This window comes from Cadophora gregata (genome assembly GCF_030347475.1).
Source record: "Cadophora gregata isolate MNR1 chromosome Unknown scaffold_1, whole genome shotgun sequence".
Lineage (NCBI taxonomy): Eukaryota > Fungi > Ascomycota > Leotiomycetes > Helotiales > Ploettnerulaceae > Cadophora > Cadophora gregata.
In genome coordinates, this window is record NW_026695924.1 from 3,180,986 (window position 1) to 3,205,883 (window position 24,898).

Here is a 24,898-nt window from a genome sequence, read left to right on the forward strand (position 1 = left end):
GGTCCCACCAATTCTTGTGTCCAACACTTCAGGTTAGTGCTGACAGCAACTCGCGATAATGAAACCTTGGAACGTTGAGGGTCTGAAGATAGAGCCAACCAAGAGAGAAAATTCTCGCAGCTTCCTACCCAAAGAGGATATGAGACCGTTATTTTTTAAAAGGCTCGCTTACGAGTAAGCATTCGTAAGGAAGACCAATGGCGGTACAATGAAGAGTCCCCACTTGACATCACATGTGTCAAGGCTTGAACGGGGAATCCGACGGTGTGAATTCCATCTTCAACTCCCTGGAATAACAATTTTTGTGGGCCCACTACAATTAAATGCAATATGACACCTGAGCGTGGAAAGTGGGGGGTCCCAAACGCATTAACCGTTGTTGCGGTTGCGCACTACATGGTACGGCAGCCCTTTGGCTCTCAGTGTGCTTGAGCCAACCGAGCTTCCTATTCCGTAAGCATCAACAACACACACGAAGCCGAGAAACGTGAAGCTCATCGATGGACTTCCACCCCCAAAAAAGAAAGAGAAGAGAAAAACGCAGAATAGCCAGGCTATCACTCAACTCGGAGTCAGCCAAGCTTCCTGTCCCGCAAGCATGACTGCACAGACATCGCAAATGAACATGCATCAAGTTCAGACCAAGGAAGTCAAGCCAACAATTCTCGCCTCTCTCAGCACAGCATAGCACCCTAACCAAAGAACGACATCCTTTAAAATCTAGTCTTCGCAAACTGATCGCAGGCCCCATACCTGTCTAGTAATGCACAGCCGTAACCCTAACCTTCACACCCTGACTCCCCGGCTTCGGCTCGCCCAAAAAGCAATCTCTCACAATTTTGATATCACGGTCGTAATCCGTATCAAAGAGCTCCAAGTCGAAGCGCCGTACTATCATCGCGAGTGCCATGTAGAGCTCTGCGTAAGCGAGTCTGCGAGGGTTGGTTAGCTGTCTCCAGATATAGGGGCTGGTGAGGGGAAATGTTCAGAGTAGGAAAGGCCATGGATTTGGTGGAAAACTTAAGGGCTATTGGGACTTACTCGATTCCGGGACAGATTCGTGTTCCTCTTGAGAATGGAAGGTAATAGCGTGTCAGGTCTCTACCATCTCTTGAGAGTGCGCCGTTGAGCCAGCGTTCTGGCTGGAAGGTCTCTGGGAAGGGGAATATGGTGGGGTCGTGCATTGTTGAGCGGGTCGTCATGCTCACGGGTGTCTGTGTATTGTCAGATTAAAAAGCTTTACAAGTGGCGATCTTAGGATGAGGAGTATGGAGGTTTGATAGCTGGCGGGGGTGGCTTACATGAGGAGGAATGACCCAATCTTTGTACTTCAAAGTTTCAGGCGTGGTAAGTGGAAAACGTGTTGTAAACACTGCCGAAGTCCTAAACGTCTCCTTGATAACAGCGTGCAGCCAAGGCAAGCTCTCCAATACCTTTACCGGAGGAACAACAGACGGGTCTGGCATTGCGTGAAGCAATTCTTTCTTCAAACTCTCCATCGCATAAGGAGTAGTTAGTAAGTAATAAGTAGCTAACATCAGAGTACGAGAAGTACTCTCACTTCCCGCCACGATCATCACGAGACCTTCTTGGGATAAGCGGTTCAGACTCTTCTCCTCAACTGGTAGACTATTTTGGTAGATACCGTGGAAGACAGTTGGTGGTCTCTCTGTGCGCTTGATTGCGGCTGGAGTGGGATGTGTCTTCTCGTTCTCGAGGAATGCGGTCGCTTGGATTTTCATTTCCTGAATCTCATCAGCTCGCCTTTGGAAAGAATGTTATTGACCAAACCTACCTTATGTAGCTCCAGAAATCTAGAGAGCACCGGAACAGCCAACTGGAACACCCACAGCGGCAATTTCAACGCCACTTTGATCATCCACGGAAACTGTCTTAGAAGCGGAAAGACAGCGCCAACCATCCTCAGCGTCTCTGCCCAGTCCTCCAACCCGTCAACATTACCCTGCAATCCATCTGACCTAGCAAAAGCAAATTCCGAGACTGAGTCTGTGGTGTAACCCAAATAGCGAATATGCAGCTTGACAACTTCATTGTTGGCGTATGACTCTTTCAAAGTCTGGCATAATTTCTCGGCTTGTTTTCTAAGCAGAGGTTCTGCGTCCGCAACAGATCGCTTAGAGAAGAATGGGCTTGTGGCGAGTTTTCGTTTGCGGTGGATGTTGTGCTCCACCGTTCCGAAAGCTGGAGATGTCACTATTCATCTGACTAGTTATGGTGTTTGAACGATAGACTTACCAGCCTGTGGGTTTCCGGTCATTGCAGCAAATGGTGGGTATTTGTCTCTATGCGTTGGGTTCCCTGCATACAAAACATCTATCCACTCCGGATCTCTCACGTGGAGTTCATCTGGATTTATTCTCACAATTGGACCTTTTGACGTTCTCGTCAGTCTTTGATTCACTTTGATCCACGGATATATGGGATTGCTTACCATACACTTCATGCATCCGGTCTATTTCCCACGCAAACTGACCACCCATCCCCTTTACCAGATCAAAGTAGAATTCATACCACCTTGTTGCCGCCGCGAACTTCGGACCTGGATACTTCCGCAATGGGTGGAAGAAAAGTCTGTAGATGACTAGGCTAACACCGTAGAGAACTGCGCAGGTTCCTAGGCTGAGGGAGAGTTGGACGGGTGAAAGGATCATCGTGGAGCTATCTTCGTATCGAAACGTTGCGTGCTTGTCGTAGACGACCGCCGCTAGATGTGTCTGAAGCTTTCTTTGTTTGCAGCCTCAGAAATTTGTCGGCAGGGGATAGTGATAGTGAGTCCATATGCAACCTCGCAGTGAAGGTAAAATCTCGCCAGATAGTGAGTGACTCCAGCAAGGACTAGACATAGGTGTCAAACCAATGACTGTGCTTTCATCTGATTCACTGCTCAATGACGCACTCAAGCTCGAATCACAATTTCCAATTCAGGAGTAAGTACGAATATCCGGCACTTCCCTTCGAACAAGAAGTTAGAACGCATGAAGTCTGCTCCGCAGCCAGTCAAGAAATTCTCAAGCCGACACCCTGCATACTTATCCAACAGTGCCATCACACACTGATACCGCTCCCTTACATTAACGACAGATAGGAAGGCGGAAATCAAGCGACTGGGATGGGGACCGACTGGTTATTTTCCAAGAGCCGGGGCAAACAATTCGACCCACTTCGGACATACTTTAGTCTCCTGTACGAAAGGATACCTGGATCCAATTATTGCCGGCAAGCAGTCCACTCTACTTTGCAAGGCTCATCCCAGACGGATGAATGCAACCTTGGCTTTGGGATGATTACGATCTCGCTAAGGATGATCAATGAAATGGTGCGATGGATTGCTGGGAAACATAGAGGGCGATCGTTCATCAATCTAGAACCCGAAGACAGCTTCTTCAGGACGCAAATACAGATGCTTTCGCCGATGCCTTGCAAACAGGACTATCAGTATTGATATCGTAATTTTTCGCTTCCAACGCTGCAAGCTGCATCTGCGAAACTTAAACAAGCAAGTATGAGCATGGAGCAATGAGTAAGAAATGTCCCCGATGCCGTGACGTCTCCATGTAAGCGTTATCAGCCCCTCACGCAGCAGCTCGATTGGGATAGAACATCAAGCTGCACGTTTCTTCTCTGCTCCGGCTTGGTTCAACTATCATTTGACAATTCGACTTCCTCGACCGCTGGAGGAGGGGCATCTCACCTGCAGGCAAGGCAAGGCAAGGCAAGGCAAGGCAAAACAGCGGACGGACGACGGGACGGAAGGAAGGGAGGCAAAAGGGAGAGAGAGTGGAAGAGCGGTGGGTGGTGACTGAATGCATTGCATTGTTACACTCCACATGCTGTTGGTATTTCTGCTGGAAGACGGGAACGAATAACAGCTTGCTAGACAGCGGGATGGCGCACAGAGGAGGGAAACTATGACCCAGGCTCCGGAGGCTTGTTATCAAGTGTCAAGCGATGCAACTTGCAGCAGTTGTTTGACTCGGATGTCGTGGCATGTTATGTACGGTACTACGGGGACTGACTACCTTACCTACCTTGGGTACTACTGTGGCTCGATCGATGCAGGTTGTGGAACAATCCGTTGACGTGTCGCTGGATTCTGCAGCATGAGGAAGAGGGTGTGCGAGTGGCCAGTAGTGGCCAGTTAAAGTTACTTCGTTACGGGAGTTGGGAATGCGGTGCCGAGGTTGGGGGGGGTGCAAGCAGGCCTTGGGATTTGGGGGCGTTGCCGTTGCCGTTACATTTAATATTGTGAGATGTGAGATGTGAGATGAATTGGACGACCGACTGCCGGGGTCTCGTATCTCGCTTGGACGACATCCAACAAAGTCCCAAGTTCCAACACAATGGAAAAATTCTTCTTTTCCCTCACATCACGTTGTTGGTTTACCGCGCCGATCTGTTGGTCAATATAATTGTTGGAGATCCCGATGCTGCAATAATCCATTCCAACTTGCATCGGCCAGTCATTACAGTACTGGTATTATTATTAAGGTTAATGGAACATCTCGGAGCGGCTGGAGACCCCGAGCCGCTGTTCCCAATCTCTTTCCCTCCCCCTCCCCCTCCCCCTCTCCCTCGCCTGCGCAACAGTACAGTAGTAGTAACACTGTCCACCAGGACCACCACAGCGCAAACAGAGAGTGGAACGTCCCCCCTGGGTGGGAGCGTGAACAATTTTGGTGCTGGACTCCAGAGTCCAGGCCTTTTATGGAAGCGAGCTCCACAGCAAGAGCCTTCAGATGAACCCTTACCTGGACAACAACCCTCCACTCCACCCCGCTTAACCGCTTAATTGACCCCTCCTCTTGGCCCTTGGACTCTTTTGCCTTCTCAGTCTGGCACCATTTCAAAAAGTCAAATACCCACCATTCCCTTATCGAACTTCGGGAAGCAAGTGAGCCGTCCACAATAATAATGGCGCCGCTGTCAAGTCAAGTAGTCAAGTGAAGGTACGCTAATGTACGACAGAAGCAAGCCGATGCCACCCTGCATTTGATTCTGGGTAGTCAGTCTTCTTAGCAATCTCCTGGTCATGGAAACATAATGATGCCAGGGTGTATTTTCTTCCACCGCGTGCGGCCGAACCTAGTCTCTGGAAGAATTGTGTTTCTGTTTGTGCTTGATGCTGCTGCTGCCGTTGGCGGTGTCTGGTAAGAGTTTTGGATGCAGGACTGGCTAGCTTGCATCACTCGTGAAGTTGCGTCTGGGATGGAGATTCCCGACGGAGGTATGGGCAGGTGGGTAGGAATAGGCGGTACGGGCCTTGCTTGGAGTGGAGCTTCAGCCAGGAGCTCGAATGAAGAGATCTTGAGCAGAAGGGGATGCTGAAGCTTACGTACTAAGAGTTTGGCAAGCGGGAATGGCGGCTTCGACATCTGTTCGGTCGAAATTCGTGAAGAGGGACTGTGAATGTACAGGTAAAGAATGGACATGATTGACACTGTGAATAAGTTGAATAAATGAGTCTTTCGAGTGGCAATGAATGTACAATCTCGTACCAAGATATGGTTTAGCGACACGCGATTGCTTCCATGTGGCGCGAATATAAGACTCCAAAACCACAAACTTTCTGTGTTTGCCAATCCTATTCGTCTTTTAATCTCGAAAAGGTTGATAAGGAAAATACACCGCTTCCATATCGTCCACCAACAAATACATTTCCAACAGATGTCGAGATAATTCGAGTCGACCCGAACCCCTTGCCTCCAAACACCCCGATCCCAGCCAAATAACCTAGTCCCTTCAGCGCCAAGAGCCTCATCCAACTCCCCTAATGCCAGTCAGTGGGGAAATTCGACAGTAGCGCATCTCCTTCTACCTTCTCCATCCGACTCCGCTGATCCCATAAACACGCCGCCTATTCCCGATTCTTTGGGTTTAACCCACTGGTATTTGGGAGGAAAACTAAACAGCCTTCATTTCACTCGACGCCACATCCTCACATACACCCCATCCCACTTCTTCTACTTCTCGCCCTCCTATCCATGAACTTGTCAATCGCGCTGCGATTTTCAACCTGAATCCCTGAACCTTGGTCTCCTAAAACCTTAATTCTGCTCAGTCTGTACTCGACGATACTTGGGACCGACTTTGGGTTTGAGACAGACACTTGGGATTTGTATCGGTACCGACAACATGGGAACGGAAGCGAAGCCCACGGCAAAATTGGAGGTGAAGATCAACCAGCGCCAGCAGCTACTAGACAGCATTCGAGGCAAGACAGTCACGATCCCGAATCTGAGGCCGATTTTTGAGAAGTATACTGGGGCTATCAATCCCAATTACCAGGCAATGATACCAGTAGTGGATAGTCATCTTGAGAGGTAAGTCTTTTTTTCTTGTTTTCCGTCAAGACGCCTTTGTGATGATGCAATGGGGCTGATGATCTGTTGTAGTCTGGTCCCAAACGAGAAGAGATTAGCGAAATTGAAGACCGCGGATTTCGCTCTATTTGCTTCGAATGTAAGTGTCCCAACAAGAATTTGAAGAAATCCGTCTTCCAGAATTTCCTTTTCCATCCACGCGAAAATGTAGATTCAACAATGGAATTTTGGACTAACATGGATACAGTGGTGGCCGACCGCGGAATTCAGAGAACTTCGAATCGTGGCTTTCTTAGCAATATGGCTTTTCCTCTGGGATGATGCACTTGATGAGCCAACTGGAGAATACGCCGACAATTTCGAAGCTGCGCAGCTTTACCGGTCTGAGACCGAGCAGTTCTTAGCCGATTGTCTGGGTCTCAGCACCTCAAAGGAGCTCTCCACTGTTGTGACTTACCCTGCGATCGATAGTCTGAAGGGCTTTGGGGTGTACGTAAAGCACATGCTGCTTGGATACCTCCTCGAAGCGAGTTCAGAAGCAAAAAGAACAGTGGAGACCAGTGGTTTCTTCGGCAGCGTGAAAATCCTGGGGAAGCAAGTGAAGAAAGTAGTTTTCTGGACTTTGGGTATAAAGACCATAAAAAATATGTTTCCACCGCGTTCTTCTCATCCGATCATTGAGAGCTTCAGAGTCATTGGCGATGAACTCAAGCTCGCTTACACTATTGGTAAGACATCGTGTAACCTGACCATCTTCACAAGATGCTGATTGGATACCAGAACAACGACAAAATTTCTTTGAAGACATGAAATTCTACATCGCGACCACAGAAACGGAACAGCGTTACAAGCTTGACGGTAAGATTCCGACACTGGAGGAGTACTGGGAGGCCAGGATGGGCACGAGTGCTGTTGCAGCCTGCTTGGCCATGATAGAGTGAGTTCGACCAGCTTAATAGTGAGAAGTCGTACTGATAGGCCTTAAAGACTGGTGCATCATATCAAGGGGCCATATCGATCGACGAACCATCCAACATTGAAGAAGCTGTCTGATGAGTCGAACATCATTGTTGTAATGTAAGATATATCAAGAATCGCACAACCAGGGCTTTTACTAACAAATAAAATAGTGCAAACGACATGCTATCGTTGAAGAAAGAAATAGTAAGACCATCCTGCGCGGACTCGCTTATGACTACTGACGGGTCGCTAGGTCCAAAAACAAATAGATAGTCTGATTCCGCTGTCCGTCCCTGTTTATGGCGGCGTCCAAGAAGCGATTGACCAAGCCCACGTCGATCTCCTAGCGGCAGTTGCTCGGTTCGATGCGGAAGCAGAGAAGATCTTGTCTGAGCCAAATACCACTGGCATGTCAGACAGCGAGCTTCGATTGTTCGTTGAAGGCTGCAGGAAATGCTGGGTGGGCAATTTCAACTGGAGCCTATGCACTGGCCGATATGGACTAGGCGCCATCGACCAGAAGAACGGGAGCTTTTCGCTCTCCCTTTGATTGAGACTTGACTTTGGCAATGTTCAACCCCGATGAAGAACCTAATGACAAAGTTTCTTGGGTTTCTGGAGTTTTCTTGGATTTCTAGAGGGTGGATCTTGTTCTCAAAGACTTTTGGCGTTCTCGTCCTTTACCTTATTGAAGGGGGTTTTCTTTTTAGCGAGCGATTGATTCTGCATTTAGATTGATATCCCAATAGAGCTTGGATATTTCCAGACATTAAATCAACGATCCTCCTGCGCAAATAAGGTTCCGAGACTTTGAAGGTCTAGTCAGTTATCGAATTGGTACATGGTGCCAAAATGAATTGCTGTGACGGAAATAATCTCCTTTGGCCAATTCTGCAGGTCTCCCTCTATGTTCGGCTGCAGATCGGAATCTTTTGCGATGATTCATGACTACAATAGCCAAAGCGGCGATATAACATGTGAGAGATGGGTATGAGTTGGACAGGACCAGCATGAAGCCGACGGTGATGGCTACATCTGAGCTTGACTCTGACCATCGTCATAGATGATCGTATTGATTTGTAGATACTGGCCGTGTTTCCAATATGCAAGCCCCGTTGTACAGAAGCTTCATCTAGGTGACGATGACACAGCATGAAATGATAGTGACACAGCATTACTGCAGGAAATCAGGGTCATTGCTAACACGAGACTCCATGCATCTCCGATGGGTAAATTCGTGTTTTTGCACGTCTGTACGACCACAACACTTTTCTAGTCTCCAGCTTGGTACCATGTACAAAGAACAAAAAAGAAACCCTTGACGTAAGAAACCCAAAACAATTGATGTCGAAGACAGGGAGGATGCTCAGGATCAACTACACTAAATAGAAGTCGTCCATCATCGATGAGATCAAATATTAAGGGTTCTTGAGGACTCTCTGGAACCACTGGACCTGGGCAGGCGATCAAATGATTCGACTTTCACACGACTACCGAATGGCTGGGAACAAGGTTCGAATCTTCCGAGAACAGATGGCCACACGTGGACGCCTCCATCTGGATGGTTTCGCCCTCTGAAACATATCCAATGGGAATAGTAGTAAATGACAGGCAAGCGGGAGATCGGCATGGGTGGAACAAAATTGTAGGATTTGTTGAAGCTAGAATTTGCTTCTTCTTCGCCGTGGTGAGCTCAAAGATACTGTGTCTGCATGCGTCTGGTCAGAGGCGTTGGGAAGCCCACGTGGCAGCCAATATTGTCGTTCAAGCAGATTGGATGGCAGAGCACATAGACTACTCCGCAACTGGTCTCAGTGCCGAACACAACAGGATTGGAGCGGTTGGTGAATCATCGTGAGTTGGATAATGGGATGAGGATGGGATGATCCCAAGACGAATTCAGAATGGCGCCTGCTCCGCTGTTGAAGGGGCACGGGGGTTGCTCGCTTGCCGGCTGGGACAGTGGAACTGAAACATCCTAGAAATCCTTCGCCTCTAGCTCTGAGCTCTCCACAGTAGTCTTCTGTCCAAATTTACGACGACAACACAGGTCATGACCTCCAATCGCTCCGTGGCTTCCAGACACATCCACCACTGTCTCTCTCTCAGCCCCTCTGTTTCTTGTAAATATATTCCCCTCGCCGGAGCCGTGCCATCCATTGGTTACCGGCCCAGCGCAATCTGATCCGACCAGGACACCCACCCCCCCCCCCCCCCCCCGCCAGATACAGGACCCAACCTGTCAGAGAAGCGCCGAGACACATGTGCAACCATCGTGAACTTCGTCTAGTCTCTCAGGACTGGCTTCTCATGTCGAACCAGTCCTGAGTCGGTGAGGGCCCCGAGAACAGACTGGATCAAAGAGGGCGAGCTTCCAAGGCAGACTGGGATATGGCTGTGCAGCGATTCCATTCTGCAGTACCAAAGTGTCTCGTCTATTTTTTTCGCTGGCTTGAATCCAATTTGCTGTTGATTGCGGTCTACTCAATCCATCAGACCACTTGGGTGTCTGTCATACCTAGTGAGTTGCGTACCGAAAGAGGGGAAATACCTAGAGGGCACATTGTCGTCGTCCCAGTGAGCGCTGCAGACCCACATCACATCATATCACGCGCGTCTATTTTCTTCTGGGAGGAGGAGGAGGAGGAGCAGTCCATGCATGTCAGCAAGGTTTCTAGAAGAAAAAAAGCCAACGTCCTACAGTACGAGTGAATACCTATGCACTGTAACCAAGTGGAAGCATGCATAGGTCGCTGGAAGTCAAATTGGAGATTCGGTGGACTGGCGACCCCTGGCCATTCCGTCCCCCCATCCTTTCTCCTCTCTCTTGCCGCCCCGTCCTGGTACCTTCAGCGGACGGGACCGCATGTTTGCTTACAATATGCAGCCCAGGCTGCGGCCTCTCAAGTCCGAGGTCAAACATAGATATATCTTACCATTTTATATCTGACGTATCGACTTTTGCTTCTTACCGCAGCGTTGCTTGCTCATTCAGCATTTGAATCTCGCTCTACTCGGTGTGGGGGCTTCGTTGAGACTGTACTTCTCTCAGCTCACTTACTCGGCTATCACATCCTGTTCTGTCTGTCTCTGATCAGTTATCGTGAGACCAATCCTTTCCGAGACGAGACAAACGCCCCGAACCGACAGCCTCACTTTTTCTTTCTCGTCCCTGCAATCGCCCTTCCATAGTGCCATACTTCTGCGAAAAAACATCTGCGCTTGAACCAGTTTCTTCTACATTAACTGGCTGAGGATACTTACCACACTGAAACGCCGTGCAGCTGCATCACCCAGGCCCTGCCTAGGACGCAGCCACCTCCAAATCCAACTGGAGTCAACATCATCGATCGTCAGACGTTTCTGCAACCGAAACACGAAACGATAACGAGCAACGATTGCCGGCCCTGGTGCAGTGCCAGATAGATTGGCCAGCCCTGCTTCAATTGGACCTACTCTTCCAAAACAGACCACAGGAAGTGGGGTCGATCGATTTCAACCCCCAGGTGATAGTGTGGGGTCGTTCAGTATTCTACCTTGCTGTTACCAGTATCATTTGGGGCCAACTGATTTGATGCATGTGTTCGTCGGCTGAGAGGAACGCTCAAATCGGACATATATGACGGCGGTAGAAGCTCGAAGAAGTCTTCGGGATTTCGATGACTGAGACAGTTCACTTTTCTTCTTCCAAGGCTGAACTTTCCTTGAGAGACATACCTGAACGAATTGAATGCACCGGGAAAACAACCAAACTTTGCACCCTTGAGCACCGCTTCCATATAAGTCAAGGACATCCTCATCCTCTCAAGCTTCTTTCTATATCTTGCCAAACCCAAGACTCCTACTCACCCTCCCCACCGTCTCCCAACTCAAACTCATCGGCTCTCTTCAAACCTCTGATATCAAAGCAAAGACCTCGAAGATCATCCACCAAAAACTATCATCCAACATGACTTCCAAAGTCCCTCAACAACCAATCAACACTATGGCTATTGCAGCCCCGAAGCCTCTCGTCAATCACTGCTGCGGTTATTGCTGTAAAGAGGAACAGTACGGCCACCATGACTTCTGTGGATGGTGCGAGAACACGGATTGTCTATAGGCACAACTGTTACGGTTGCTTGTCTTCGTGCTCCTCGAGCACTCTGATGCTACGATTATCCCAGCGGACCTCCCTATCGACATCAACCTCGACATTCCATCCTAGGATGGAGATACAATACCCCATTATCATCCTGCGAAACTAATACGAGACACCAAATCAACCCTCCGTCATCCAATCACATCCACCTCCATATCCCCGTATCACAACATCAGACTGCATACTGCAGCCGGCCTCCAAATCTTGCCCCTCCACCACTACAGGCGAGTAGTCCAAGGTCCTACCAAGAACTTCATTGGCACTCGCGAAACACCTTGTATACGCCAGCTACCCCGGTTGGGCTAGCGTTTGTTTACTTTCGGTCTTATCTTTACTTCTCAGGCGCGCGGATTTTTGCTAGGACAAATTCGGATTGGACGCTATTCGGGATTGGCATTGCGAATCTAGGAACAAGCGAATGTGGCATTTACGACGGTTCCGGGATATGTGGGATTGGGCTTTTCTTTCTTTCCTTGGGACATGGTGTTTTCAATGCCTCAGTATGGAGGGCCGAATGTGCTCAAGATGACGCGCTCTAGATTGAATATGTATATCAAACACAATGTGGTATTTTTGATCCAATACAGTGCTTTGCTCTGCAATGCAATTCAAATGTTCCATACTTACATAAATACAAAATATAAATAAGCCTTTCGAAGTGAACAAGATGCGAACTGAAAATAAGATAAATAAGAAAAGAACGCCAAAATCCCTGGTATCATCTCATAGGTATCAACCAAACCCCAATAATTCTTGCAAATTTGTCCTCTCCTCCGTGATGCACGCTGAATTGAAAAAAGAAAGCCCCACCCCCAAACGCATATACATGCCTATGTGCAGCCAGCCACCTTCTGGAAGGAAGGGAAAGAAGAGAGGAAATAAGACAGAGGGAGGCTACTGTAGTGCCAAAAAGACGGCTGACATAGCCCCCTTATCATACTTGACATACTTTCCCTTTCCCTTATCAACCTCATGATACCTATCCCAGAATCTCCCATACAGTGGCTCAATCATCTGCTGTACCTGGCGCCCAAGCATCTCGCGAACCTCGCGCTCCATGCTCATACTCTTGTGCTTCTGAACCAGATCATCGAAGCTGGTATTGAAGAGTCGGAATTTCTCTTTAATGGCGTCTTTATCCTTGCTGCTGAGGCCTTTGAGAATCGCGGCTGAGTCGATGGCGGCTGCTGAGCCGGAGGGTGGTCGTTGACCGCCGCGATTGGTGTACTGCACATCGAGAAGATGGGTTGAGGGTTCGCGCCATGCAGAGCCGTAGAGGGAGGCGCCGTTCTTGCGCCACTTGTCGATATCGGCCATGCGAGATTGGAGGAGGGGTTGGAGTTCCGAGGTGCGGATCATGCGGTCTACGATTGTGGCATTGTTGGCAATGAAGACGCCAAGTGGTGGCTTTCCTTTGAGAAGAGGTCTTGCTCTTTGTTCTAGGGAACTGAGCAGGATATCGATGGTGTCGATGCTGTAATTTGCGAAGATTTGCTTTCCGTCTGCCCCTACATCGAAGGAGTTGAGAGTCGGTATTTGGTCGGAGGATTGATTATATGAGGCATTTGGTTTCCAACCCCCATCACCTATAGAGATCATGATGCTTGAGATCGGCCGTAGGAAATCGACCATGGTCTGTAGACGAGTCATTGTTTCTTGCGTGATCGGCAGCGAAGCGGCATCTTGCGGAATTCCAGGAAGCCCTGCAACACGTCGACGGATGTCATCGTGCAGTTCGCTCAATGATGACTTGCCAGTCTCTCGAACTGGCTTCAGTGCTGCAGCGAACGAGGGCTTCAACTCGCCTGTCCGACCTTCCATATTCGATGACAGGTTCGACATGATTTCGATGATTTCATAGGCGAGAAAACAATCGGTTGTCAGATTCGCTTTGATATGTGAATTCAGCTCTCTCAGAGTTCTCGCAAGTTCCGAAATTGCTCCTTGACAACTCAAATTGAAGACTTTGCCCCATTCATCCCGAGAAAATAGACCGCAAATGTTGTCATATTCGGCTAGGAAAGCTCCCTCCATTCCCATGGCATACGTACCCATGCCATTGGTACCTTGTCGATACACAGCATCTGGGGATTTCTTTTTTGCAGTATTGACAGATGCAGCAGCCAAATTCTGTAGTGTAGCTACAAGATATGGACCTCGGACATTGGCATATACCTGCAGCATAGGAGAGTCGCGAGAAAACCCGGACTGCCTCGCAACCGATGCGATATATGAGTTGATTAGACCTAATCGAGTAGACTTGTCCTGTGAAAGCATAGGAAACGGTTTCTCTTTTGTGATGTAATGTAAAGGTTCAATGGGCTTCGAGTCTTCCTGAAGGAGCCTCTGAAAGTGTTGCTCCAACTGCTCGTTTCCATATTTCAGCAACTTGGACAAATCTTCCACCGCTTGTTGGTTCGATCGGAGATTCGTCTGCTTTAATTCGGAGAGCGCTTTATTCACACGTTTGACAGAGCTCAAGAAGGAAGCCAGGCCGACCTTCTCAGGGCTACAGAGCTGTTAGTGTTTGATTTGATCAAGTGGGGTACGTGACTAACCCCTTCCGAATTATATCCTCTTCATTGCTCTTGATGTCCGAAGGCTGGCGGATCCTCTGTATGGCTGAAATAACTCCATCGATATCTGCAGATACTCAGCAGAGCTACTTCATAAGGGAATGGCATAACGAACTTGTTCCTAGCACTTGTAGCTTCTGCGTATTCCCGTAGATTGGTCCAATTGCCTCTTGTACACTTTTCCCACTCGATTCTAACCTGGCCAGAGATGCGGATAATTTGGTGTTCAATACTCGAGTCTTCTCCAGCCTGCTGTTGAGAACCTGATGTATCGTCAGCGATCTGTATGTGTCCGAGGTCCTCTGTCGCAACACTTCGACAGCTAGCGGACACCCAACAATAAAGTCCATCTCTCCAGATAATTCTTACCTCAACCTCAGCCCTGGCCTCCTCATCAGCAGCTTGTCTCGTGCCCAGACCGACTGCCATCATCGACTCCTGATGCTTCAAGGACCAGACAGCACGCCCCAGCGGATACTTGCTGCTGGCCATGTTTGGGTCTAAACCTTGTCGGGATGCGGTGAAGTGGATTCTGCCAAAGTGTGGGGTTAAAGTTGTCCCAGCTATCGCAGTGCTTCTTTTTTTGGCTCGTTGATTTGTGACGAAGCAATTCGATGCTGTCTGGAGATGCAGAAGTGTCAAGTTTCAGTCGTCTGGTTTCATTCTCTGCTGGTGGTAATTTGGAAGGCGCCTGATTCACTTGTATTGCTCTTTCCCTTCCCTTCCGCTTTGGCTTGAGTAACTCCAGAGCCTGCTTTCACTTGGACCATTAACCGCCAATCAAGACCCTTTAATATTATTGAGCTGATGCTAGTGGTCAGCGAAGTATCGCTTCTCCTCGAATCAATCAACAGATTTCTTGATATTATACCGTTTCCTGTCATCTGGAGTTGCAATCAAAGGCTTGGATAATGAAACGTTCTAGAGGTAAATTCTTTTCAACGGCAGCTTCACTCCCCGGCAGCTGTGTTGAAATATGACATCCTACTCCTTTGGCTTCATTCGATCTTCTTTCGTTTCACATGATTGAAAATATGTTGCAACTATCATTTTGCCCCTTGATATGTTTGTGCCTAGGTGTGTTCTTCATCCAGAATTAGTTTACCTTGTTCGATAAAGCCAGGCACATTTGATGCCTAACTGTTCCTCCAGCTTATCACAAGGTGGTGTTGCTATCCAATCGGGCATTTGACTGTCAAGAAGGAACCATTTGATGCATGTTGTTGTGCTTCCTGAAGTGCAAGAGAACCTGCAACAATTCGCAGAATTACGGCTTCATCTGGCAGCATTCGGATATTCCCAGTCAAAAGAACGCTGGCTGTGGAGCTGTCAAGTGGGTGATCACCGTCAAGCATCGGTCAAACCTCGAACGACTGCTGTCATTGTGGCTGCAGCTAGATCTTGAAGGACTCTCTGATTTACAATTCAGATCGAGCGGCGAAAGACCTACAAATTCTTCTATCGGTCTTTCATCTACAATTTCTTTTCGCGTCAGCATTTCCTACCTTTGGGAGAGAATACTTCGAGGCTTCCAAGGTATCGATCGGTCTTCTTCACATGCTTTCAAGCTTCTGTTCCTGCCGATCCATCGTCATGCCGTCACGAGCCACACCAAGCTTGCGCCACATCTGTCAAATCGAGAAAAGTTGGTTTTGGCGCAGATTCCATTCACCAAAGTCCATGTGTTCCTACTTCCACGGAGCTTCTGCTCCTCCCCATCCTATCACACCCGATCATTGTCTTGATCCATGTCTTTTTTTTCTTTGAAAAGAATCTGAACGGCCCCCATTCACGATGTCGTCGTCAATGCTTCGCTGCACGTCGCGGGTATCGCGGGGCCTTTTCAGTCACCCTGCTCCACCACAGCTCAACAGCACAATAACCACAAAAACATGGCGGCAGCGGCGCCAACACCTTGCTAATACGACTACATATCGCTCACTTTTCTCGAGATCCAAGTCGAAACCCCCGCGTTCCATAATGGCTTCACTCTCGCGATCAGCTCTTATCGGCGTCACGTCCATCGTTATCGCAGGAAGCCTGACTTACATCCTGTATCAGACCGACCAGCTGCAACCACTCCCTCCTACTCGGCTGCGTAGGGATGTTCGCGCTAACCGACTACGGCGACAAGCAATAGAAGAGAAGAAGGGGGAGATCGCAGCAGAAAATGTCCACAACCTAGAGGTTCTACCGTTCAAGGACAACGTTGAAGCTGTCGTAGCATCTAAAGATGATTCAGCTTGGGGAAGCTTCTCAACAAAATTTGCGCTCTTTTCCTCTGTGACGGATCTGCAATGGAGCTCAGTACCGCAGACTATCGTGGATTTTGTTATGCCCGAATGGGCGAAGCTGCTCCCGGAATATATTACAAAGCTACAGAAGGAGTTGTCCATGGCCCCTGGGTCCCTGGCAGATGAGATATGGCAGGATGCGCATGACCCTTTCATAAACCCGGAAATCGAGTATCCGGCTTCTGTCAGAGTCTCGTCTGAATTGTGCGAGGAAGAGAAGGAGTTTCTTGCAAGGAGGAAGAAGGTTACGAGGACCGCTTTGGCAAAATATCTGGGCCTGCCAGAGGAGGAAGTCCATCCAGACGATGTGCCCACAATCGCAATGGTTGGATCTGGAGGGGGTTTGAGAGCCTTGGTTGCTGGGACAGGATCGTTATTAGCAGCAAGCGAAGATGGACTGTTTGACTGTGTCACCTATACAGCAGGAGTCAGCGGTTCCTGCTGGCTACAAACTCTATACAACTCGTCTCTTGGCGGCCGAAGAATGGATAAGATGGTAGATCACTTGAAGGCTAGAATCGGAGTCCATATTGCATATCCTCCAGTGGCTCTTGCAGCACTCAACTCAGCACCTACCAACAAGTTCCTATTGAGTGGTTTCGTCGAGAAACTCAAGGGGGATCCGACCTCAGATTTTGGCTTGGTGGACATATATGGACTGCTATTGGCAGCGCGATTACTAGTTCCAAAGGGAGAGATTGGTGTCGATGACAGAGACCTCAAAATCTCCAACCAGCGCGATTATATAAAGCATGGTGAAAATCCAATGCCGATATATACTGCAGTCCGTCATGAAATACCCATTATCGAGGAAGAATCAGCAGAAGAGAAGGCGACAGGCTCTCCATCGGAAGAGACGAAGGCTAAAGCTAAAAAGGAAGCATGGTTTCAATGGTTTGAAATTTCACCATTTGAGTTGTTCTGTGAGGAATTTGGAGCTGGTATTCCAACGTGGAGTATTGGCCGAAAATTTGAGGAAGGTCAGGATCTACCTCATGATGCAGATGGGCTGCGTGTTCCGGAACTACGACTTCCATTATTGCTTGGTGTTTTCGGGAGTGCATTCTGTGCTACGTTGTCTCATTACTACAAAGAGGTTCGGCCGCTCGTGAAAGGATTGACAGGGTTTGGTGGGATCGACGAAATGATTGAAGGAAGAGATGATGATCTGAGCAAAGTCCATCCTATCCTACCAGCCTCGATACCAAACTTTGCCTACAAGATGGAAGGCAAGCTACCGGAGACGGTTCCTGAAAACATCTACAAGGCCTCCCATCTGCAATTGATGGATGCTGGCATGTCTAACAACCTTCCCATCTACCCGTTGCTACGTCCAGGCAGAGATGTGGATGTTCTGATTGCTTTTGATGCCTCGGCGGATATCAAGACCGAGAACTGGCTATCAGTCGCAGACGGATATGCTCGTCAACGTGGAATCAAAGGTTGGCCACTGGGCGCCGGATGGCCCAAGCAAAGTGACACTGCCGAGAAAACAGCTGGTCAGCTTGAAGAAGCTCAAGCAGTGACAGCAGAAGAAGCAGACTCAAAAGTCGAGGACGCAAAAGCCGAACAGAAAGAACACCTGAAGGAAGTCGAGAAAGAAGGTCCAAAAGCCTCAAACACCAAAGGCGACGAAGATTCAGGCGATCTAGGGTATTGCACTATCTGGGTGGGAACGACAGAGGAGCGTTCATCCTCAACAGAAGACGTGCGATCAAAAGCAGTGAAAGAAGACTGGCAGCTAATGCAACCCGACGCCGGCATCGCAGTCATCTATTTTCCATTCCTCAGCAATCCCAAGATTGAAGGAGTGGACCCTGTAACTAGCGACTACATGAGCACGTGGAATTTTGTCTACACCCCCGAGGATATCGATAATGTCGTTGCGCTTGCGAGAGCGAATTTTGAAGAAGGAAGGGACAGGACTAGGAGGTGTGTGAGAGCTGTTTACGAGAGGAAGAAGAAGAAGAGGGAGGAGAGGGAGAATGCGGAGAGAGAGCAGAGGTGGCGGAGGAAGGTCCGCTTGGGTATCGTGGGGAAGAAGGGTGAGGGTGACCATTTCCACCTTACTTGAGCTCGAAGAGCTCGGCTTTTGTGAGAGCTGGAAAAGAGAGCCCTCATTAAGTATTTCCAGTGCGTGGGTGGCTCCGAGGCTGTGAATAGTTTCGTCAACTCATGGCTTGACAAATGTAAATTATGTTCATTCAAAGCCGAGGGGGGATCACGGTCTCATCCACTGACACGAAGAGAAGCGGTGAGGTGTTGGAGATGCCCGCCCTCCACCACCCACGACTACTGCGACGGTAGAGTGGAAAGAGTTCAATAGTGTAGCAGCCAGCACTCGTAGGACATTGATCGGCGGCAGCACCCGCATTAGAGTAAAGCGTGTTGCGTCCGTCAAGACTCAAAACAATCCATAGTCGAACGAACGTTTGGCTTGGCTTGTGTTGACTAATATGTAGAGAGAATGGATGGCTTTGAACTAGCGCACCAACCACTTCACAACTTCGAGGTTTGCCCGCCTTTCATAAGATGAAGCGTTTGTATAAATCAAGGAATTGATTAAATGGCTTCTTGAATTTTATAACCAGTAAACACACAAAACGACCCAACTCGCTTGTCAATCTCACTACTCCACCCATATCCCAAAACCACACAGTCGATATGCCATAGCATACTTACCCACTCCACCAAAATAGCAACAGGACAAAACGCAACGCAACGCATGAACATGGTGACGGCATCTCCACAATCACGACAGGCAAAGCCAGATGCTGGCGGGCCCCTGCCCCTCGGCAAGTCAATGCACTTTTCTTTCGCAGCGCTCGAGGCTCGTTGACGCACAAAAGGACGAGGGGGCCCGGGACGGCGGCTCTGAGTGGGCCTCTCTCGGACGATTTTTCTCTGCAAGCTCCGGAGACAGACTACTGTAAATAAATCTCTGTCCGGGCTGCCGTCTCGAGCGTCTTTGCAAAGTCCCCTTTTATTGTTAGTACTGTAGTGGCGGATGGGACTGCACTGCACTGCACTGCACTGCACTGCACTGCACTGCGCTACTGCACCGTGAAAAGTGTCGCAATGTAATGCAATGCATGCGATTAAAAGAGGGCCCCTTTGCGTATCGTTATTTTCTCTAATGGAATTTTGTAAGCTGAGCTGGTGTGCAGTGATTAGTGAGTGTGAGCAGAGAGGTCCAGGTCGTGAGGAGGTGCTTGTGCTTCTAGGATGGATGTCAGGCTGGTTCGATCAGGAATTGACTGACTGACGCCGAGACAGCGAGCGGCAGGGGGGCGGGCCTAAAATGGAAATGGAATAGAGTGAAATGCAGGGTTTCCCCACTCGAAACTCGTCGCTCCCGTCAGGGTCGCGTATGGGTGTGATGCCCTCCCTGTCCTGTCTTGCCCTGCCCTGCCCTACCCTGCCCTGCCCTGCCCTGCTCTGCTGTTCCTGGCTAAAAGGATCGGATCTCGATGGGTTTGATGTCACTTTTATGGTAAGTTGGTAACTGGATAGCCAAGGTTTGGGTACAGAGATGAAAGTATCTTGGATATGCTTATTTACTTTCCTTGATTAAGGTATTTAAACTTTGAGTCTCAAAGACAATGGCTGGTCCCTTACAAAGGAGTGACGGCCGGGTCGTAAGATCATGTCCTAGTGGTGAGGTGAGGTGAGGTGAGGTGCGGCTCTTGGTTGTCTGCTCATGGCGTGGAGATTCAGTATGGCGTGAAGCTCATCTCGTTCTTCTGTACCATGTGCTTTGGTTTCACAGCTCTTTCACTCTTCCTTCAACGGCAAGCCATGCATGCACCCTTTCGGTTGGGAGGGACGAACGATTTCCCGAATCGACCAAATATGGGCGCATTTCCGTGATATATATTCGTCATGTCTCAGAGGCCATGATCATGCTTGTCTTGGTCCACCCCGCCTGCAGCAGCAAAAGCTCGACACCAAGCCGCTAAACAGCGCAGCGAAGATCCACCCCTCTTTCGATCTCATCACACTTTGGCCTTTTGGCACCTCAGCGCCAGCCTCCTGGTCCTTGCAACTTCATGTCCGTGATGATCCATGTCCTGCCTGACGACGGGCATTGGCTCCTCGTTCGTTCGTTCCTTCGTTTTCGCACGGGCAAGCAGAGCACACACATTCGTTTCGTTTGATATATAGCCTGCTACCACCCATGGTCAAGTCTCTCTCTCTCTCTGCTGGCAGAATGAACCACGATCCCGAATTCGATCAAAGCACGCCTTCGTTTCGACCTTCGCCCGCTCGTATTGTTGGATAGCAAGCAGAGAACGGCGACAAGCTTCAGTCAGTGGTGGCACATTCACGCTCATTCAGCTCTTGCTCCTCCCACCTCGTATCCTCGGCCCGCAAAGCCTCAACTTCGAAACGCAACACCCTCAAAAAAGAATAGCCGTCTTTCGTTTTCCGGCTCCATACATACATAACAACTACCTAAGAAGGACCAGCCCGTTCGGGTTTGCAGCAAAGGAGTGGTATAGGAACCTCGAGACCTGGTCTTGCTTCAATCCAAGGACCCATGATCCAAGGACAAACTTCTATATCTTCACAACCTCCCCTCAACGATACGCACCTGCAGCAATCATGTTCACTACATCGCATCTTAAGAGGAAGTCCAAGGGCAGACAGGACTACATGACGCCCCCAATGACAACTCGATCTCGCTCCTCCTCGTGCTCCTCTTTCGACGAGGAATCGTATTTCTCCAAGACATATGTTCCTCTCTCGAGCCTCCCAACACCACCGCCCTCCTTACACTCCAACATCAGCAGTCGTCAGCAATCCCCCGACATATTTTCATCCCCAGGAGAAATCCTCGACCCAGAACTCCTCGGTACGTTTCCCCAGATTTTGTGTTCCCCTCCTCCCCCGGTACTTGGGGATTCAGGCTAATGACATTTCTTATATTACATGCAGGTCCGGCAATTCACCTCACGAACCTTATTCCTTCCTCTACCTCTCTCACAACCGCCTCTGTTCCGCTCGTCCATACTATCCTCACTCGTGCAGACCTCCCCCTTGAGACTCTCGCCGTTGCGGTGTGCATCCTCGACTCACTAAATTCCCGCTTTGCCCTTCAATGGCGGAAAGGTTGTCCTCTAACCTCGCAATCACTACCTGGATCGTTCAGTCCCGTTGATAGCGGGATATCGCAACAGCATATCGACTCTGTACAACCCGAACTCGTCATCCTCGGCGCTTTGATCCTGGCAGTTAAATTCCTGGACGACGCACAGCAGCGTACAAGCGAATATGCCACTGAATGGGGAAGGGGGATTTGGACCTGTCCCCAGATAAACTTTACGCAGCGTGTCATCCTTGAGAATCTTGGATATAGACTCCTTCCCCTCTGGGAAGAAAGTATCATTCTCGGAGCTCTGGAGGATATGGAACGTGCCGTGCAACAATACACGCCTGAAATCTACAGCGACAGCGAAGAGTGGGAAGCCGATACATGTTTTGACAGTTTCGATTTTCCTAAAAATCTAGTCGGGGTTCCTGGTATGGGGAAAGCCGTTTTGGGATTTGGGAACCAGATTACGCCTGTTGAGACGCCGGGCGTGGAAAACGCAAGGGGAACGAGAGATGTGGACAGTGAAACGAAGAGTGCGTTTTCGAGGATCGACAACGATCCGTTTGTGGAGTTTTGGAATCGGACGCACAGGGGTGCAGACCAATTTCCCGTTCTTGCTGAGCCAGGTTTTGGGATTTGATGGTCACCATAATGATAATGATAATCATCTGATTATTGATCGGATGTCAACGATTTTTGGGATGGCGTTGGAATGGATGGATCGGATGGGTTGAGTTGGGTCGCAATAGGGTAATACCTTGGATGATTGGGTGGGGGAAGGAAAACTCTTGATTTGCATTAGCGATGGCGTTTTATACCAGACCTACATACTTCCTCTGCCTAAATGGTATGACAGACAGACAGATGGAATCTGAATCCTAATTGAACATACAGTCTTTGGGCTTCAAGAGTCCAAGTGATCGTGAAAGAAGTAAGTAGAAGGAATGGGATTTATAATTTTTGTCTTTCCATAATCATAGTTCTTGCATCCTTAACAACCATGAAAGGAGAAGGAGAGGGCTTAACATCAAGTGACGCAACACCATCAGACTTCTCTCACTCCGAATACCATGAGCGTTCGAGGAGCATCAGAATATAGCACTCCTTTTGATGTTTTGTATAATCAGGGACTTGTATTTCTCTCTCACGACACTGTAAACATGACCACCGTCAACTCCTCGTAAGTGAGGTGGCGGACTTGTCTAGTTTAAGCATTTTTTAGCCTTGAGATTTTCGGTTGGGTTTCGGTTTCGTTGTGTTAGATACCCTCTACTTTATCCTGCGTGATGATATTTCCAAAATTCTTCAAAGGCAATGCAAAGAGAATATCTCAAGATATATCTCAGATCATGAAGTAAAAGCAGGCCACCATACAACCTACTCCCGATAGCCTGAGGCGATGTGTTCCTGCCATAATCATCTTCACTCTGTCCTTGCCTTGGAGGGTCTCAAGCGAAGCGGCGCTCACTCCTTCCTCGCACGTTTTTGCCAACTTCCTTAGTGAAAAATATCCAGTTCCTGGGCTTCTGTATTCCTTCCTTACAGCTTACAGGCAGAAGAAAAAGCATCTTTATCCACCCACCATCAATAAGTTCAAGAAATATTAATAGCTACGCCCTTGCTCTATTAGCTATCCATACACGACTGAACAAACCCTCCGCGTCACAGACAGCTATGACCACTCTCATTACGAAATTGGGCGGTGCTCTCCCAGCAAAGCTTGGAAACTACAAGCAGAAGAAGAAGGCACAGAAGGAATTGTCGCTCACGGAAGCTTTGAATGAAACGCCCCTACTCGACCCAATAGATCTGGACTTAGCGAGGGAGCAGAGATATGAATGCTACCTGCATTTGCTTGAGCGTGTGAGAGAGACGCGTCTCCAGAGAAACAAGCAAGGACTCGGAGAGGCAGACAACTATGATCAGTTTTATCAGCTTTCGAGGGCACAACGGGAAGCTTGTTCGGAGTTAAGAATACACGGGCATCGGGGTGGTGTTATTCTTGATGGGATATCTCTTCAGTCACCGTCCCATGGCTCGGTTCCGGCTGCAACCTCTACTCCTAGCTCTGGAAGTCAGATCTCGCCTCTTGATGCTACACATACGCATCGCCTGCCTACGGATGGTGCTTTAGATGGACGTCCTGAACGTCCGAATGCTTCGAACGTTCATGCAACGACTCTGGACACGGCAAAGATCGGAGCAGTTGGTAACGAGAACATGCCAGTCAGTTCTTCAAAGGTGACATCTGCATCTGTTACTGGAGTCTATCAGAACATTGAGGCAGGGTCACAGCAACATGCCCAGGAAGCTGGCCAGGCGAGTAAGCAATCAACCATCAAGGCTTCTCAAGCAACTTCTAGCCAGCAGATTCGAGAGATCTTCAGCAGTCAGATTTCCGAAAAGCTGAGAACTCCGGATATTCGACCAATCCCCGGGTCTTATTTCCCAAATTTTAACGAATTGCAACCAAAAACTGATTCTAGCTCGAAGGGATTATCACCATTTGGCACAAAAGAGTCTCCTAAGGTTCATCCCGACGCAGGCCTGATTGCTTCTCCTCGCGCCTCCTCAGACTACCAAAGTGCACTTGAGAATCATTCCCAGGCAAGTTCTGGACATACGTCAGGCGAAACAGCATTTCAAAGAAATGGAGTAGGGTGTCATGCACCACCCTCGTCCAGTGGGGTACACAACAGAAGTCATCAATCAGTTGAAGAATTTCCATCGTTCAGACCTTCACTTGCAGCTATTGCAACCACACCAGGGGAGGAGTCTAATATTGAGGTCCTCGGCCACGAGTCAACAGATCAGTCAGGCCAAGGGCATATTGGAGTAGGAGATGCTTGCACGCCTACCCATGAAATGCACAGACCGAATGCTTGCAGCGATATTGATTATAAGCAACTACTCAAAGAAGTCAATATATCGGATCACCTCCCGGAAACAAAGCTGGAAATAGCAATAGAACTTGTCGGGGTAAGTCATTCTCAATAATATCGTCTCCATCAAGAACATGTGAGATGGATGTCTTAGACTTCGGTACTAACCAGCTTTCTCCACTAGATGCTTCAAGACTTCATAAGTCAGGCATTTCAAGAGAAGGCGGACGCTGAGGCTGAAAAACAGTCAGAAATCGATAGATGGGAAGAATTCTATCGAAAGAGAACAGACACGGGGTTCCTGTCTTTACTTCATCCCAATGATCAGCTTATCGAAAGATTGGAACGACTGACAGAACGCAACCTCCTGGCTCCCATCATAATCTCCAAGTTGAGGCAGGATAAAGAGACTACCAGAAAGACTCGACAGCTACTTGATAGGTTAGAAAAGAACTGGCAGCTGAGCGAGGATGGAACCTTGATTGGGGAGAGGAACAACTCAAATGGCACTGGGGAAGCAACGCCGGCTCAGAAAGATAGAAAAGTCAGCAGGACTTGGACGACTCGGGGGAAGCGGAAATGGGGCAGCTGGGTGGATTAGAACCTTCG

General features: G+C 48.8%; 7 protein-coding genes across 7 annotated transcripts; 5 read left to right on the forward strand and 2 right to left on the reverse strand.

The window, feature by feature from the left end:
- Positions 1–757: 757 nt before the first annotated feature.
- Positions 758–2,672, reverse strand: ONS95_001016 (uncharacterized protein; the record flags this gene model as incomplete). Its single annotated transcript, XM_058494195.1, has 6 exons — positions 758–932; positions 1,042–1,214; positions 1,302–1,745; positions 1,796–2,202; positions 2,257–2,391; positions 2,453–2,672. The coding sequence occupies 6 exons, from the start codon at positions 2,670–2,672 to the stop codon at positions 758–760; spliced, it is 1,554 nt and encodes a 517-aa protein (XP_058364398.1).
- A 3,481-nt stretch (positions 2,673–6,153) lies between these two features.
- ONS95_001017 (uncharacterized protein) lies at positions 6,154–7,851 on the forward strand (the record flags this gene model as incomplete). Its single annotated transcript, XM_058494196.1, has 7 exons — positions 6,154–6,341; positions 6,414–6,480; positions 6,589–7,069; positions 7,122–7,278; positions 7,329–7,418; positions 7,472–7,505; positions 7,555–7,851. 7 exons carry the CDS (start codon positions 6,154–6,156, stop codon positions 7,849–7,851), a joined length of 1,314 nt encoding a protein of 437 aa, XP_058364399.1.
- A 1,841-nt stretch (positions 7,852–9,692) lies between these two features.
- On the forward strand, positions 9,693–10,013 carry ONS95_001018 (uncharacterized protein; the record flags this gene model as incomplete). The annotated part of the gene is made up of 1 exon (XM_058494197.1): positions 9,693–10,013. One exon carries the CDS (start codon positions 9,693–9,695, stop codon positions 10,011–10,013), a length of 321 nt encoding a protein of 106 aa, XP_058364400.1.
- A 2,017-nt stretch (positions 10,014–12,030) lies between these two features.
- On the reverse strand, positions 12,031–14,455 carry EXO70 (exocyst complex component exo70). The gene is made up of 4 exons (XM_058494198.1): positions 14,388–14,455; positions 14,134–14,281; positions 14,001–14,085; positions 12,031–13,951 (listed from the first exon to the last, which is right to left on the reverse strand). The coding sequence occupies exons 1-4, from the start codon at positions 14,448–14,450 to the stop codon at positions 12,337–12,339; spliced, it is 1,911 nt and encodes a 636-aa protein (XP_058364401.1). The 5' UTR covers positions 14,451–14,455; the 3' UTR covers positions 12,031–12,336.
- ONS95_001020 (uncharacterized protein) lies at positions 14,456–18,870 on the forward strand. Its single transcript, XM_058494199.1, has one exon. The coding sequence runs from the start codon at positions 15,813–15,815 to the stop codon at positions 18,384–18,386; it is 2,574 nt and encodes an 857-aa protein (XP_058364402.1). The 5' UTR covers positions 14,456–15,812; the 3' UTR covers positions 18,387–18,870.
- A 2,047-nt stretch (positions 18,871–20,917) lies between these two features.
- Positions 20,918–22,047, forward strand: ONS95_001021 (uncharacterized protein; the record flags this gene model as incomplete). The annotated part of the gene is made up of 2 exons (XM_058494200.1): positions 20,918–21,167; positions 21,251–22,047. The coding sequence occupies 2 exons, from the start codon at positions 20,918–20,920 to the stop codon at positions 22,045–22,047; spliced, it is 1,047 nt and encodes a 348-aa protein (XP_058364403.1).
- Positions 22,048–23,081: 1,034 nt separating this feature from the next.
- Positions 23,082–24,890, forward strand: ONS95_001022 (uncharacterized protein; the record flags this gene model as incomplete). Its single annotated transcript, XM_058494201.1, has 2 exons — positions 23,082–24,386; positions 24,474–24,890. 2 exons carry the CDS (start codon positions 23,082–23,084, stop codon positions 24,888–24,890), a joined length of 1,722 nt encoding a protein of 573 aa, XP_058364404.1.
- Between the last annotated feature and the right edge of the window lie 8 nt (positions 24,891–24,898).

Excerpts from the sequence above, each read along its gene's own strand:
- EXO70 (XM_058494198.1), bottom strand. The coding sequence starts at position 14,450 with ATGATGGCAGTCGGTCTGGGCACGAGACAAGCTGCTGATGAGGAGGCC. Across the intron at positions 14,282-14,387 it reads AGGCCAGGGCTGAGGTTGAG|GTTCTCAACAGCAGGCTGGA; the intron begins GTAAGAATTATC and ends ACGATACATCAG. Across the intron at positions 14,086-14,133 it reads GCTACAAGTGCTAGGAACAA|ATATCGATGGAGTTATTTCA; the intron begins GTTCGTTATGCC and ends GAGTATCTGCAG.
- ONS95_001020 (XM_058494199.1), top strand. The coding sequence starts at position 15,813 with ATGTCGTCGTCAATGCTTCGCTGCACGTCGCGGGTATCGCGGGGCCTT.